Below are 11,815 nucleotides of genomic sequence, written 5' to 3' on the forward strand. Positions count from 1 at the left end.
TGCCATGATTGTTAAAACAATGATAAATGAGCATGAATGAAGGAAGCTGACTCCAGCAATATTGCATCAACTGCTGCCACCATTATTTTAAACTGCTTTTAATTAGCAGCAGGCATGCAAATGAACCCAGGTAAAAACAAAAACTCCTATAAAAAGAAAACTGTGTTTCTGCCCTACTTAGCAGAAACAGTGAAAGAAATAGATGCTTCTCATGAATTTCAATGAATGTCAATTCCTTTCTGCAATATGGAAAAGATAGCTTAAAATTTAAGCCCAGATGTTTGTGTCTCACCGGGTGCTCCTACACATCGCTGTATGATGACATAGCAATACGCTATGTTGCCGTATGGTGTACTATGGTGACAGAGATCATGTGGATCTACACATGATCACCTACTACATCACTGTAGCGGTGCGCTTTGCACTTATAGCATGTCGCTACAGTGACATAGCAGGCAAATCTAAGCATGCAGCACTTGTATGCCGCTACTGCACTGTGCTTTAGTAATTCCATAAAGGTAGTACTAAAGCATGGTGCCGTAGCAACACTGCCATACAGTGACGTGTAGATGCACCCACTGAATACTGGGCTTCCCCCCCATTACCTTTCAGGTTGTGTTTATATGTCTGATAGAAGTTTCCATATTTTTCTGGCAGTTCTTAACCATAATCCTAGCATTTCTTATCTACACTAGGGATATCCAAAGTATGGCTTCAAGGCCAAGTGCAATCTACAGTTGCCTAAAATTATATCTTAAATTGGCAAGGTGAAGACGAATGATTCTTAAAGGCAAGCTCTTTGAGCTAACTATTGGTCTCTAAGGTCTTGTTTTATAGTTTTTTTGCTGTGAACTCAAGCCAAAATCAGTTTCCATTAATCTATCATAGAAATTGCTGTATAAGTCTAACAAATGCCATGGTTCAAATGACAAGCTTCTGTGTGCATGTTTGCGATAATAAGCATACAAATTTTCATGCACATTAAGTGTAGCTTTATGTTTGCAGAAAGTTATAAATATAGACTCTTTAGTGCAGCAATTATTGGATGGTTGTATGTTATACCAAAGATAGGTTGAGTGGGCAGGACAAAAAGATAGGTTGAGTTAACAGGACAAAAACCAAGAAAAAAATTTACAGCCATGCCAGCAGTGTAGATTTTTACAGGAAGTGGAAAACAAGCAGAGAGAAGTTTGTTAACAGAAATAATTTGCTTTGCAGGAGTTTATCCTAGTGCCTATGACTGAGTGAATTCTTTAAATGAATAAATGGTAGAGGACTAAAGCTGTTAAATTCTAGAACCTAAATATTTGAGATATAGAGATCTGGTAATTTATCCAGTCCATTCCCATGTTTAAACAGTATTTTCCTTATAATGCATTTAGTTTAAGTGTTCTAGCCAGTCTAATTTTTCATTACTTCCTGTGGAAGATTATTTTGCAGCCTACCACAGGCTGGGATGGAAGAGAGAACTCTTGTGGTTAAGAGTGGTTTAGGGCATGGTAGACCTGATTTTTAATCCCTGACTTTGAACCAGACTTCCTGTATGATTTCAGTAAGCCATTTTTCAAATGGGGATAAAAATTCTGCCTTTTTCTCTGTTTTGTCTGTTTAGATTTTAAGCTTTTATGGTCTTTTCTTGTTAGAGCTTGTTGAAATATTTAAACTGAAAATAATCACAAAGAAACTGGCATTTCATCAAAAATATCTTTTTTTTTTGCAGGAAACTGATGTGTGAGGCATTTTGAAATATTTTCATTTAATTAGCTTTATTAGAGCTATCCTTTACAAATAATTACTTTGGGTACATACAGACATTACACTTGCATCCACCTACACTTGCATCCACCTGTCTAGGGTCCTCCTCTGGTGGAGCAGGCATATCTGCTGGATTCCAGCCCTTGGTGGTGGCAGCCCTGAGGCTGCATTCCAGCTGCCAAGTGCGGCTTCTCCACTGAGTGCAGCTGTAGGTCCTGTAGAGCCATGAGACAGAAGCTGTTTGTGAGAGTTTGCAACATTTCAGAGATAAAATGCTCTATACCAGGGGCCGTGTAGTGCCCAACCTCAGATCAGAGCCAGGTGTGCACAGGTGGCCAGGGACCAGAGTAAATTGGCTTAGCAGGCCTGGGCCCAGGTGGCCACCATCCAAGACCCTGTCCCTGCTCACTCCCCTGGGGCCAGCAGGCCACTGGGTGTTGGCCATGGGTAGTCTGCCTCCCTTGCCTCATTCCCAGGGTGGGACAGGACAGGCTTCTGACAGCACCTGCTGCCATGGCTCCAGACCCCTCTCCCTCTCCCCCCGCTCCAGCAGGCCAACCACTCTGCTGTGCTGCTTCCCAGCCTATAGTTGCCAGGCTTCGGGTATGTGGCTCTCTGGGAAGACTGGGATGAGGAGCTTCCCATCTCCCCATCGTCCCCACAGGGGTCTTCTCTAGGGAGACACCCCCCCATGCTGCCATTGTGCCCTGAATGTGCCTCTCCTGTTCATGCCCTGGGTGGTGCATGAGGAGCTTTTTGTGTGGACTGAGGGGCACTGACCCACTATGCCCTGCTGCTGCTGCTGGCAATAGTGCCCTGGGTGCACCTGTGCACCTGGTACAGGACCTTGAGCCACAATGATGTGGGAGGCAGGCCTGGGCTGCCCTGCAACCTCTACTACTTCCTGGAGAGCTACCTGTGGGTGTGCTACACATCCCTGCCCCCTGCAGCCAAGGAGTTGTCACAGGCCAGCTGGACACTGTGAGTGTATCAATTTTATCACAGGCCAACTGGGCTGTTTGGTTCAGTTTTGGATTGAGGAGGCAAAGTTGGGGGTGGAGTAAAGGCAAATTTATTATAGCTTACACACACACACCAGTTAACAGAGAGACAAATGTGATAAGCAGATAATGTAGTATTGAAGAGCTAATAGTAAAAAGCAAATAATAACAACAGATAGATCAATTCTGTCACAGGCCAACTGGGCACTGCGAGGGTATTAGCCACTGAGCTGTTCAAAACAACAGATAGACAGACATGGGTTGGCAACTTATTGATAGTCCCTCAATGCCAGGTATGCATCAAGTGATTCCAGCGAAGTCAGGTGTCCCCGATTGACGTTGTCAGAGGAATTAACGGGGAAGATCCCTTGATCAGGATCCGATCCTCACTCACACCGGGAGTCTGGGGTCTGGGCGTGGAACAGAAATGACCGTTCCATTCCCTCCTTCCTGCTGGTCACCTGATGCATGTGCTTTTTATACCTAGTCTTATGCTAATCTGTTGGCTTTAGAGTCACTCACAATGTTACCCTATAGCTGTCCTATGGGCTTGAAAGGTGTTAAAAATTATCATAAAAGGTTACTACCTAGACTCAGTTTTATCCAATAAGCAAATTACAATGTAGCACTTTTAGGTTTGAAATTGACATTGCTCTGCCTAAGCCCCAACCCCTTTAAGGTTTTCTTTGAATATGCTTTCCTGGAATGTGTTGGGTGTGCCAGGCAGTTGGATCCAGTTTTTTATCGTTAAAGCTGAACCCTGAGCAGAAACCATTAGGTCAGCTAATCTTGCATCTACAGCTTTGCCTATGGGGCCCCGTCAGTTCTACAAACAGTTAATTTTATCATTTTGGTTAAATTTATGACAGACAAGTTACATTTGCGGTTTACAAACTTACAAACTTTATATTAACTAATATTACCTGTTAAGGCAAAATACCAAATGCCTCTAAGAAGCACATATTTATTACTTATTAATCCCTCTGGTTCTGGCCGTCACAGGAGTATATTACCATCAGCATTGATGCATTCCTTGGCCTGTGAGGCCTGTGCCCACCTAGCTGTGCGGGCATGGGCTGCTCAATAAAGTTTGGCAGTATCTCCCATCTCTCTGCATGCTGTGGGGGGTTGGTGGGGGGAGGGAACCTGGGGCCAGGAGAGTGCAGACAGGCCAGGCCAAAAGGGAGGGCAGGGGCTGGGGGCTGGTGTGGGGAGGGCCCTCCCCCCAGAGCAGGGCTTACCATGTGAGTGGGGCTGGTGTGGCTGGTGGCTCCATGTGGCCACAGCTGTTGGCAGTGGCATGTGGCTCTGGGCAGTGTCCTCGGACAGCAGGGCACAGTGGAAAGGTGCCCAGCTGGGCCCTCTCCCCTCCCCTTGGGGAGGAGCTGGCATTGCTGGTGGTTGGTGGTGTCATGGCCAGCTGTGCTTCATGGTGGGAGCTGGGGCTGTGGTGCTGTCTTGGGCTCTCCAAGCAGCTGGTGGAGGGTGCAGCTGGGGAGCTCAGTGGAATGTGCTGCTGGACACCCAAGGGGCCTTCCCAGGCTGGGACAGGGGCTTGGGCAGGCCACTCATGCTGCTATAGACAGGAAAACTGTAGCCTGGGTCCCAGGGCATGAGTATGTCCATCAGTTGCCTCATAAAGGGTATGGACTTACAGGCACTCCCCGACCACTGATTGTGGTTGTTGATGGATACCTACCGCACCTGCAAGGCCTTGATCTTTATGTGGTACTGCCATGCTGGCCAGTCATGCCCATGCTCCCACATCCAGGCTGACAGCCCCTCATAGACATGGGTGTTGGAGTGCCCACCCTGCTCAAACTGACACTGCACCTCCACCTTGCCCCACAGTACCACGAGATCATCAGTTTCCTCCATGGACCAGTTGGGGTCCCACTTGGCAGGCATGGGTGTGGGCACAGTTGTGGATGAGGAAAATGCCATTGTGGGTCCTGTGCTACCTCTCTAGGTCCCCAGTGTGGCTGTCCCTGTGTTGCTGGGCCTGGACAACTGCCTTAAGCCTCTTTTAATAAGTGAATTTAAATCTTAGGCTTAATATTCCATTATGCCAGAGGTGTCCTGTGAGGTATGTCCTGAGGGATTCCCAGAGGGGCTGGGAACTTGGGGGTGGAGTGAGTGGAGGCAGGGTTTACTGACAGATTCCTTACTACAGAGCCCCACCGGGGATACATGTTGGTGAGAGTCGGGGTTGGGGTGGGGCTGGGGGTGTGGGATGAGCAGCAGCAGTGCAGGGACGAATGTCCAAGCCACCAGGTACTTCCCATGAGAAGCCCTGTGGTTTGGATGTGACCCATGGGCCCAGGTAAGTTTGACACCCCTGCAGTATGCAATTTAACCTGTATTTATTTCTGAATCTGAGCTAGCTGCCTTATAAGACCTTATCCTGCTTATTTTGGTGGATGTTATAGGTAATGGCAAACGTGTGCAGTGGCTGCATGGAAGTGATGATGAGGTCTGGGTCTGGGTTATGGGAGAAGCCACAGGTGACAAGCCATATGAACAGATTTCTGAAGAACTAATTGCAGAACGAGCCAGGCAGCAAGCACAGAAGGAGGCAGAAGAATTATGGTAAGGATTTAAGAGTTTGAATTCAGGCTCGATTTCTTGCCATTCACAGCCATTTAGAAAGGTGGCAGGTAATACTGAGGAAGTATGGTAAGAATATTCTTGTATATATTTTTTACTTGAATGGGATTATTTAGATTTTTTTAAAACAAAATGCTGTATTCACTTCTAATTCAAATTAATGCAGCTTAATTCTTTTCTACAAAATATAGAAACAAATTATGTTTTAGGAGGAATTTTTGTTTGCTTTGAAAAACTGGAAAACAAGGAAAAATTCCCACAATTTTTCATTTATTAAAAAATCCCTTTTTTACATCGCTAATTTTTATCTGCTACTCCGCATAACTTTGGCTGGACTAGATTTGCACTGATGAACTCCTAAAACCATTAACCTGTTTGCCAAATAAAACTAACCAACCTGCTTTTGAATAACAATTAAATCAGAGATGCCCATTGTCAAAAGTTTGTAGCTACAACTGGAGGTTTTTGTACATAAATTCTGTTACAGCATTAGCTTTTTTGTAAGTTAGTTTTAATTTTTAGTCCAAGAATAGTATAACTCATATTGCCATAACTATACTTCTAATAGAGACGTCTATAGCTTTGGGAGTAGTCAGAGGTTTTTCTGATGCTCAGTGACATTGAGAGAATAGGGTCATTATAAAGCTTCCAAAAATGGGTATTGAAATGACAAGTTATTCTATATTTATTCCTTCTCATATCGTTTGTTTTCTGTCCAAACTATCTGCTGCCTATTTCTAGTTTGCATATTTAATGTGGTATTCAAATTTGTGTTCTTTTTGCCTCTTACATTGTCAGTGGCAATGCATATTCTACTACTGGAATTTAGCAGTGGATTGTTTTTTTAATATTTAGGCAAAATAAAGATTCCACATTACTTTCCCATATTGCTATGCTGAATTTGCATTGCTAATAGGGGAACTTGTGTTTTTTTTATCGGGAAAAGAAACAGGTTATGGTATGACTCAAAGACATTCAGGAAGCAGATATCACTAAGATAGTACTATTTTTATTTACATTTGCTCTGCCTGCTGGGTATTTGCTTGGAACTTGGACCATAGTGCTTCATTTTAGATGCATTTGAATTATTTTCCTGTATGTTTTCATGCAATCTTGTATATTACTTATTGTCAGTAATTATTGCTTACCTACTGAATAAAGGCTGATTTTCACTTCAATTATTTTCAATTTTTTTCAATTATTTTTATTTTCAAATTCTTTTCTGTAGGAGGCAAAAAGAGGCTGAAATTACAAAGAAATTCCGGGATGCTATGGCTAAGGAAAAAGCCAGAATAGTGGCTGAAAAATGGAAAATAGAAATAGAAGATCGAAAAGCAGCCAAACTGATGGAGGAAAAAATTCAAGAGGAATTAAAGGTTTGCACATAATCATCTTTAGTCTCTATTGTCATTTTTACTTTTCCATATTGATTCACCGAGCCTGTCACCTTCATGCAGTTTATTTCTAAGCACTGAAAAACTGTTGTAGGGTTCCCTCCTGAAATGTACAAGTAACGCCATTGCATTTCTTCGGTACAGCTGGATGAATAATGTACAAAATAATACATCGCATTCAAAAATATCATGATAGTCATTAAATAGGTTTTTCAATTAACAAGTGAACAATTGTTTAGCTAGCTGTGTAATGAATAAAAATAGCAAGAATATACCAGGAAAAAGGTTTGGAAAATGTTGTCAGTACGTTTTAGATTGTACACGTGTATATTTCATTTAAAAATGCTTTCCCCTTTTTCTCCAATTAAGTAGAAATTGATCTTGTTCCTATTAATTATATGCATGAGGGAGGCAATTGACTTAATAGCTCAATGTTCTTCACTCCACGGGTGTTAACAATTATCTCTTCTTTTTAATGGTCTTGATGTTCTACTAATCAAGCTAACTTTTCTTAAGGCAATTTTACAGTCCACTAGCTTTACGGTTTTCAGCGTTTTTTGTACCAGGACTGATCTGTAAACATTGATGACCAGTCCTGACTCAGTGCCCCTCACTCCTGACCTGTTGTCCCTCTGCCTCTGGGCCCTAGCCCCCCAGTGTGTGAAGCAGGGGTTGGGTGTGTGTGGGGTGTGGGGGGGGCCAAGTAGTCCCAAGCAGCCCTTTGAAGGCTGGAACTCTGTCAGCCTGCAAGGGAAAAGACGCAGTTTTTCTCCTTTAGAGGAGAATCAATTTTTAAATTTTGTTTGTGACCCTTTCATGTATTCTTCTGGGTTGCAACCCATAGGTTGAGAAATGCTGCCTAGCTGCTCCTGGTTTCTGTCCTCCTAATTCACAGCATTGGAGACTTGTTAGCTCTTTTCAAAATCGTAGATCCACTTACAGAGACCAGTCTTCAGGAGTAGCTAAGGTCTCAGCAGAAAAGTGAGAATAAGCCAGCTGAAAATTAGGCTCTGATCCTGCTCTATAACTGTGGACCATTTTTTTCCCTTCACTCTGCCTTTCAAAAACAAGTTTCATATTATATTCTGGGGTGTGTTGTAGGTGAGGATTTATGGTAATATTCTGCTAGTGACCTCCCAGGAGTTATAATCCACATAGGAAATGCTCACATATTACCTTGGTTCTTCTTCCAGTTAGTAGGTCAGATCACTGATTTTAGCTGATGCCAGCAACTAACCACTCTTGTTTCTATATATCAGGTTGAGGAAGCTGCTGATGTGTGGAGTTGTGGCAGGAGGAGATCCTGTGCCTATTATATGTGTGTCATTAATTTTTGTGCAGTTGTCTTAAATGTATTCCTCCCTTTGTTAGAAATGAGAGGAGCAACTTTTGGAATTGTTAAAAGTAATAACACTGTCTGCCAAGTGGATTACATGTGTAGTAAGCAGAAAAACTATTTGTGCTTGTCCTCCTCAGATCGCCAGAAAGCAAAGCCCTCTTGAACAAAGAATCTTACACATCTCCTCAGTTTATAAATTGCCACCCATACCATGTTAGCAGCTACTAGAGTCAGATTGCTCTTATCTGAAGGATAATAGAACAACGCTCTTCAGTCATAGTACCTTTCTTACATTTCAAAGAAAAACACACCTTGCAAAACAGTGTGGCAAATCACTGCATTGCTCACGTAACATAGTGCCACTTGCATTTAGGGGAAGGCAATCGCTTATGCTTTTTCTGCAGCTTTAAATTACTGATACCAAACTCTGCTCTAAGCTCAGTGGGTGTGTCTACACATGCCCCTGACTGCACAGGTCATTTTTGACCCTACTGCACAGCAGCAACAAACTACTGCAAAACTACATGGTTAGTGCCTGCCAATGCTATGGTGACATAGCGTCTCATGTAGACACACCCACTGAGTACAAAGTGAGTCGTGGATTGAATGACCTTTACTCACACAATTCATCTGTGTGCTAGGAGACATTCCATAATCCATCACAAATTGTTATGAGGTTGGAAGCATTGCAAAATTTCCCTGTGCTGTAAGGAAGACCAGAACCTGGTCCATTTTGAATACCAAACTTCAGTAATTTTTGCTCTGATACTACTCAGGAAATGTAGCTTATTGTTTTTTTTCACTTTCCCATAGCTCAAACATTGGAAAAGATTGTGATGAAAATTAAATAAAGAAAAACTACTTTAAAGCAGAGACCTCATTGAAATGAAAACTTAAGTCTCAAAGTTTAGCTTGTGAAACCAAAAGGTTATAAATGAAAGCTCTTTTGCAATACCAGTGTCATAATAATAGATGAATTACCTTGAAGCTCCAACCCTACAATCAGATCTGTATTTGTGGACCCTCATATTTCAAAGGGACTCATAGGATATTGCCTTCTTGGATGCAGTTGGGGGATTGGTACCTTGCATAAAAAAATCCTGTGTAAATGTTCTTAAAGCATTTCATCTTTCTTTTTAAGGGCAAATCATACGCATAGTTATCTAGGATTGATTAAAAACAATAGAGAAATGTAAAAGTCAAATATCAAACCAGATGGCCAGCTTGGTCAGTTGTTCAGCTTTGTGTCCACTAGAATATTTACTTCCACTCCATTTATTCTTTTGATGTCTTCCTTTGCATGGTGCAGTTGCCCATTTCAGTAGCTATATCAGATATCTTTAAAAGAAATATGACTGGAAAGTATATAAAAGTGCTTTTAGCATTTTCTTTAAAAAAATATTTATTTCCCTCTAAGAAGTTAATTAAAGCAGGATAACAGTGGAAAAAGAGGCAAATTGGTTAAAAATCTATTCATGTTTGACTGCAATCATTGAAATCCTAAAGAAATGGGTCTTTCGTGAATGATTCAGAGGATGGAATGAGATGCAGCTCAGTTAGCGAGCCCACGTTAACAAGTTTAAAATATTTAACACATCATTAATCATCCTTCTGTGATGATGACTGGACCACATTTAAAACAGTCTCCAAAGCGGGGAATAAAAAGCATGAACTCCATTAAAATTTCATCATCTTGAAGCATTTTGATTTGGGAAATTGAAGCTTTCTGTCCATTCTGCTGATGTGTTTAATTTCTAACCATATTGTATCACAACTTGCCCTTTTAAAATAGCTTTTATTCCTCTTGACATATCATGGGACTTTAAAGTTGTCTGGACTAGATAAAATATATCTTCACATATCAAAGTGAGTGATGATCCCTGTTTCCTTTTGCCAATACTAATCTTACCTTCATTGGTGTTTCTTAAGCAGAGAGGCATTTAATTTATGATGCCATAGACTAAGTGTTGATTGCTCTATTTTTGTAATTTAAGGGCAGCTATCCTTTTATGCTCCTTCTGCAATTGACAAATAAGAAAGCCAATTACTGACATTAATCTTCTGCTAATTCTCAAAGTCTATGAGATCCTGGGCATCATTTCTACTGTTACCTGTCATTGCTGCTGCTGCCAAACAACTTTGCACAATATGCAGAATGAGCACAAATGAAAGGTTTGAGTCTTAGCTAGGTGACCATAGAATTCTTTATAGACTTAGAAGAAATAGTGGTGTGATTACTGAGTGACTGCTTCATCTGCTCCCCATTCAGCACAGAAATATTAATGGTAATGAACTATCTACTTGACAACTTGAGATGCTTGCCCAGATTAATGATATAAACACAGCTCATAACAAAGCTAGATTCTTTCTTAGGAAATATTTGCTAAATTAAATGCATTTTCAGCAAAAACTTGATAAAGTTCATTATAGCTCCATCGCAAAATTTAGTAATATCTAAGAATTCTGAATATAAAGAAAAGAACCTTAGTATTTTTCTTCCTGCTCCCATCGCTTAAAAAATAAATAACTTTTTTTTTCTTCATACAGTTGCCTATTTATCTGTGATAAAAGTTAGAGAGCTGTTTGGTGCCTGCTGAGAAGGAAATCTCACAGTTTCCCTACCCTATATTTTGAAAATTTATGATATTTTAATTTTAAAATAAAATATTTTCCCCACCAACACCAACTGTAGTTTTACTGCCAGAATCAGACTCTTTATATAGGATATTAACCAAAAAGTACCATTTAACTCTGACAGTTTCTACCACCAAGCAGATTAACAAGATATATTTAAGCCACTAATGAAAATAATGCCATATGTTTCATAGAATTCTTCAAGGCCCAAAAGATCCTTGTTTTGTAGGGCTCACATTTTAGGTAAAGCACAGTAAATTTGATCTTCGGCTTGTATGAAGTCCACACAACTTCATTTCCCTTAATTGAACTATGCCAATTTACATTAGCTGAGGATCTGGTTCAGCAAATGTAACCAGTTCACAGGAATACTACACAACTGCTTAGAAAGTGAACTGAAAGTGTTGTCCCCTAGTGAAACTTGAGGAGTGATAAGATATTATTGCCTGAACTGGAATTTGGCCAAAAGAACAAAGGTAATATCTGAAAAGGGTTTCAGGTCTTTTGTGATTAAAAAAAAAAAAATGGTTATGATCTCAGATTTTTCGTGGCTAGAGATAGTCATAATCTTTGCTTTCCATATTTTCCAAAGCAGAGCCTCTGTGCACCAAAGCACAAAGCCAGGTTACCGGTTTTGTACTGATTCTGCATCTTTGTCTATGGTAGATAATTATACCAGGTGTAATTAATACAGTACAACAATAACTGGCATCTTCTAGAGTGTCTAAATAAGAAGAACTCCTTCACTTGCATTTGTCCTTGAACTTATGAACAGGGTAGTGAATTGATACCTTACACTGCCCCTGGAAGTAAAGAGGGGGGCAACTTTTGGATGGGAGTTTAACTTTTAATTTAATGGCTAAGTACAGAGGTTCAAAATGCCCAAGGTGGAACCGATTCAGTCTTTGCAGGATTTTCTAAACTGCATAGATTGGACCCATAATGAACTGAACTGAACCCAGAATGAACTAATCTGAACTGATGTTTCGTGTTCCAGTGTCTAAAGCAGGCAGAACCCTGCAGTGGCCCAAGCCAGGATCCTGGGGACAATCATGCATGCCTCTCATCATGCCAGATCCTGCTGA

The 11,815-nt window shown here is 41.1% G+C and overlaps 1 protein-coding gene across 1 annotated transcript in view; it reads left to right on the plus strand.

Annotated features, from left to right (window-relative positions):
• Positions 1-11,815, plus strand: part of SH2D4B (SH2 domain containing 4B) — a 108,255-nt gene that overhangs the window by 14,803 nt on the left and 81,637 nt on the right. Inside the window, exons 2-3 of the mRNA XM_014526282.2 lie at positions 5,186-5,345; positions 6,592-6,739. Coding sequence (XP_014381768.1) covers positions 5,186-5,345; positions 6,592-6,739 — 308 coding nt within the window. The remainder of the gene's footprint in view (positions 1-5,185; positions 5,346-6,591; positions 6,740-11,815) is intronic.

Source organism: Alligator sinensis, unplaced genomic scaffold (assembly GCF_000455745.1).
Source record: "Alligator sinensis unplaced genomic scaffold, ASM45574v1 scaffold616_1, whole genome shotgun sequence".
In the NCBI taxonomy this organism is placed as follows: domain Eukaryota; kingdom Metazoa; phylum Chordata; order Crocodylia; family Alligatoridae; genus Alligator; species Alligator sinensis.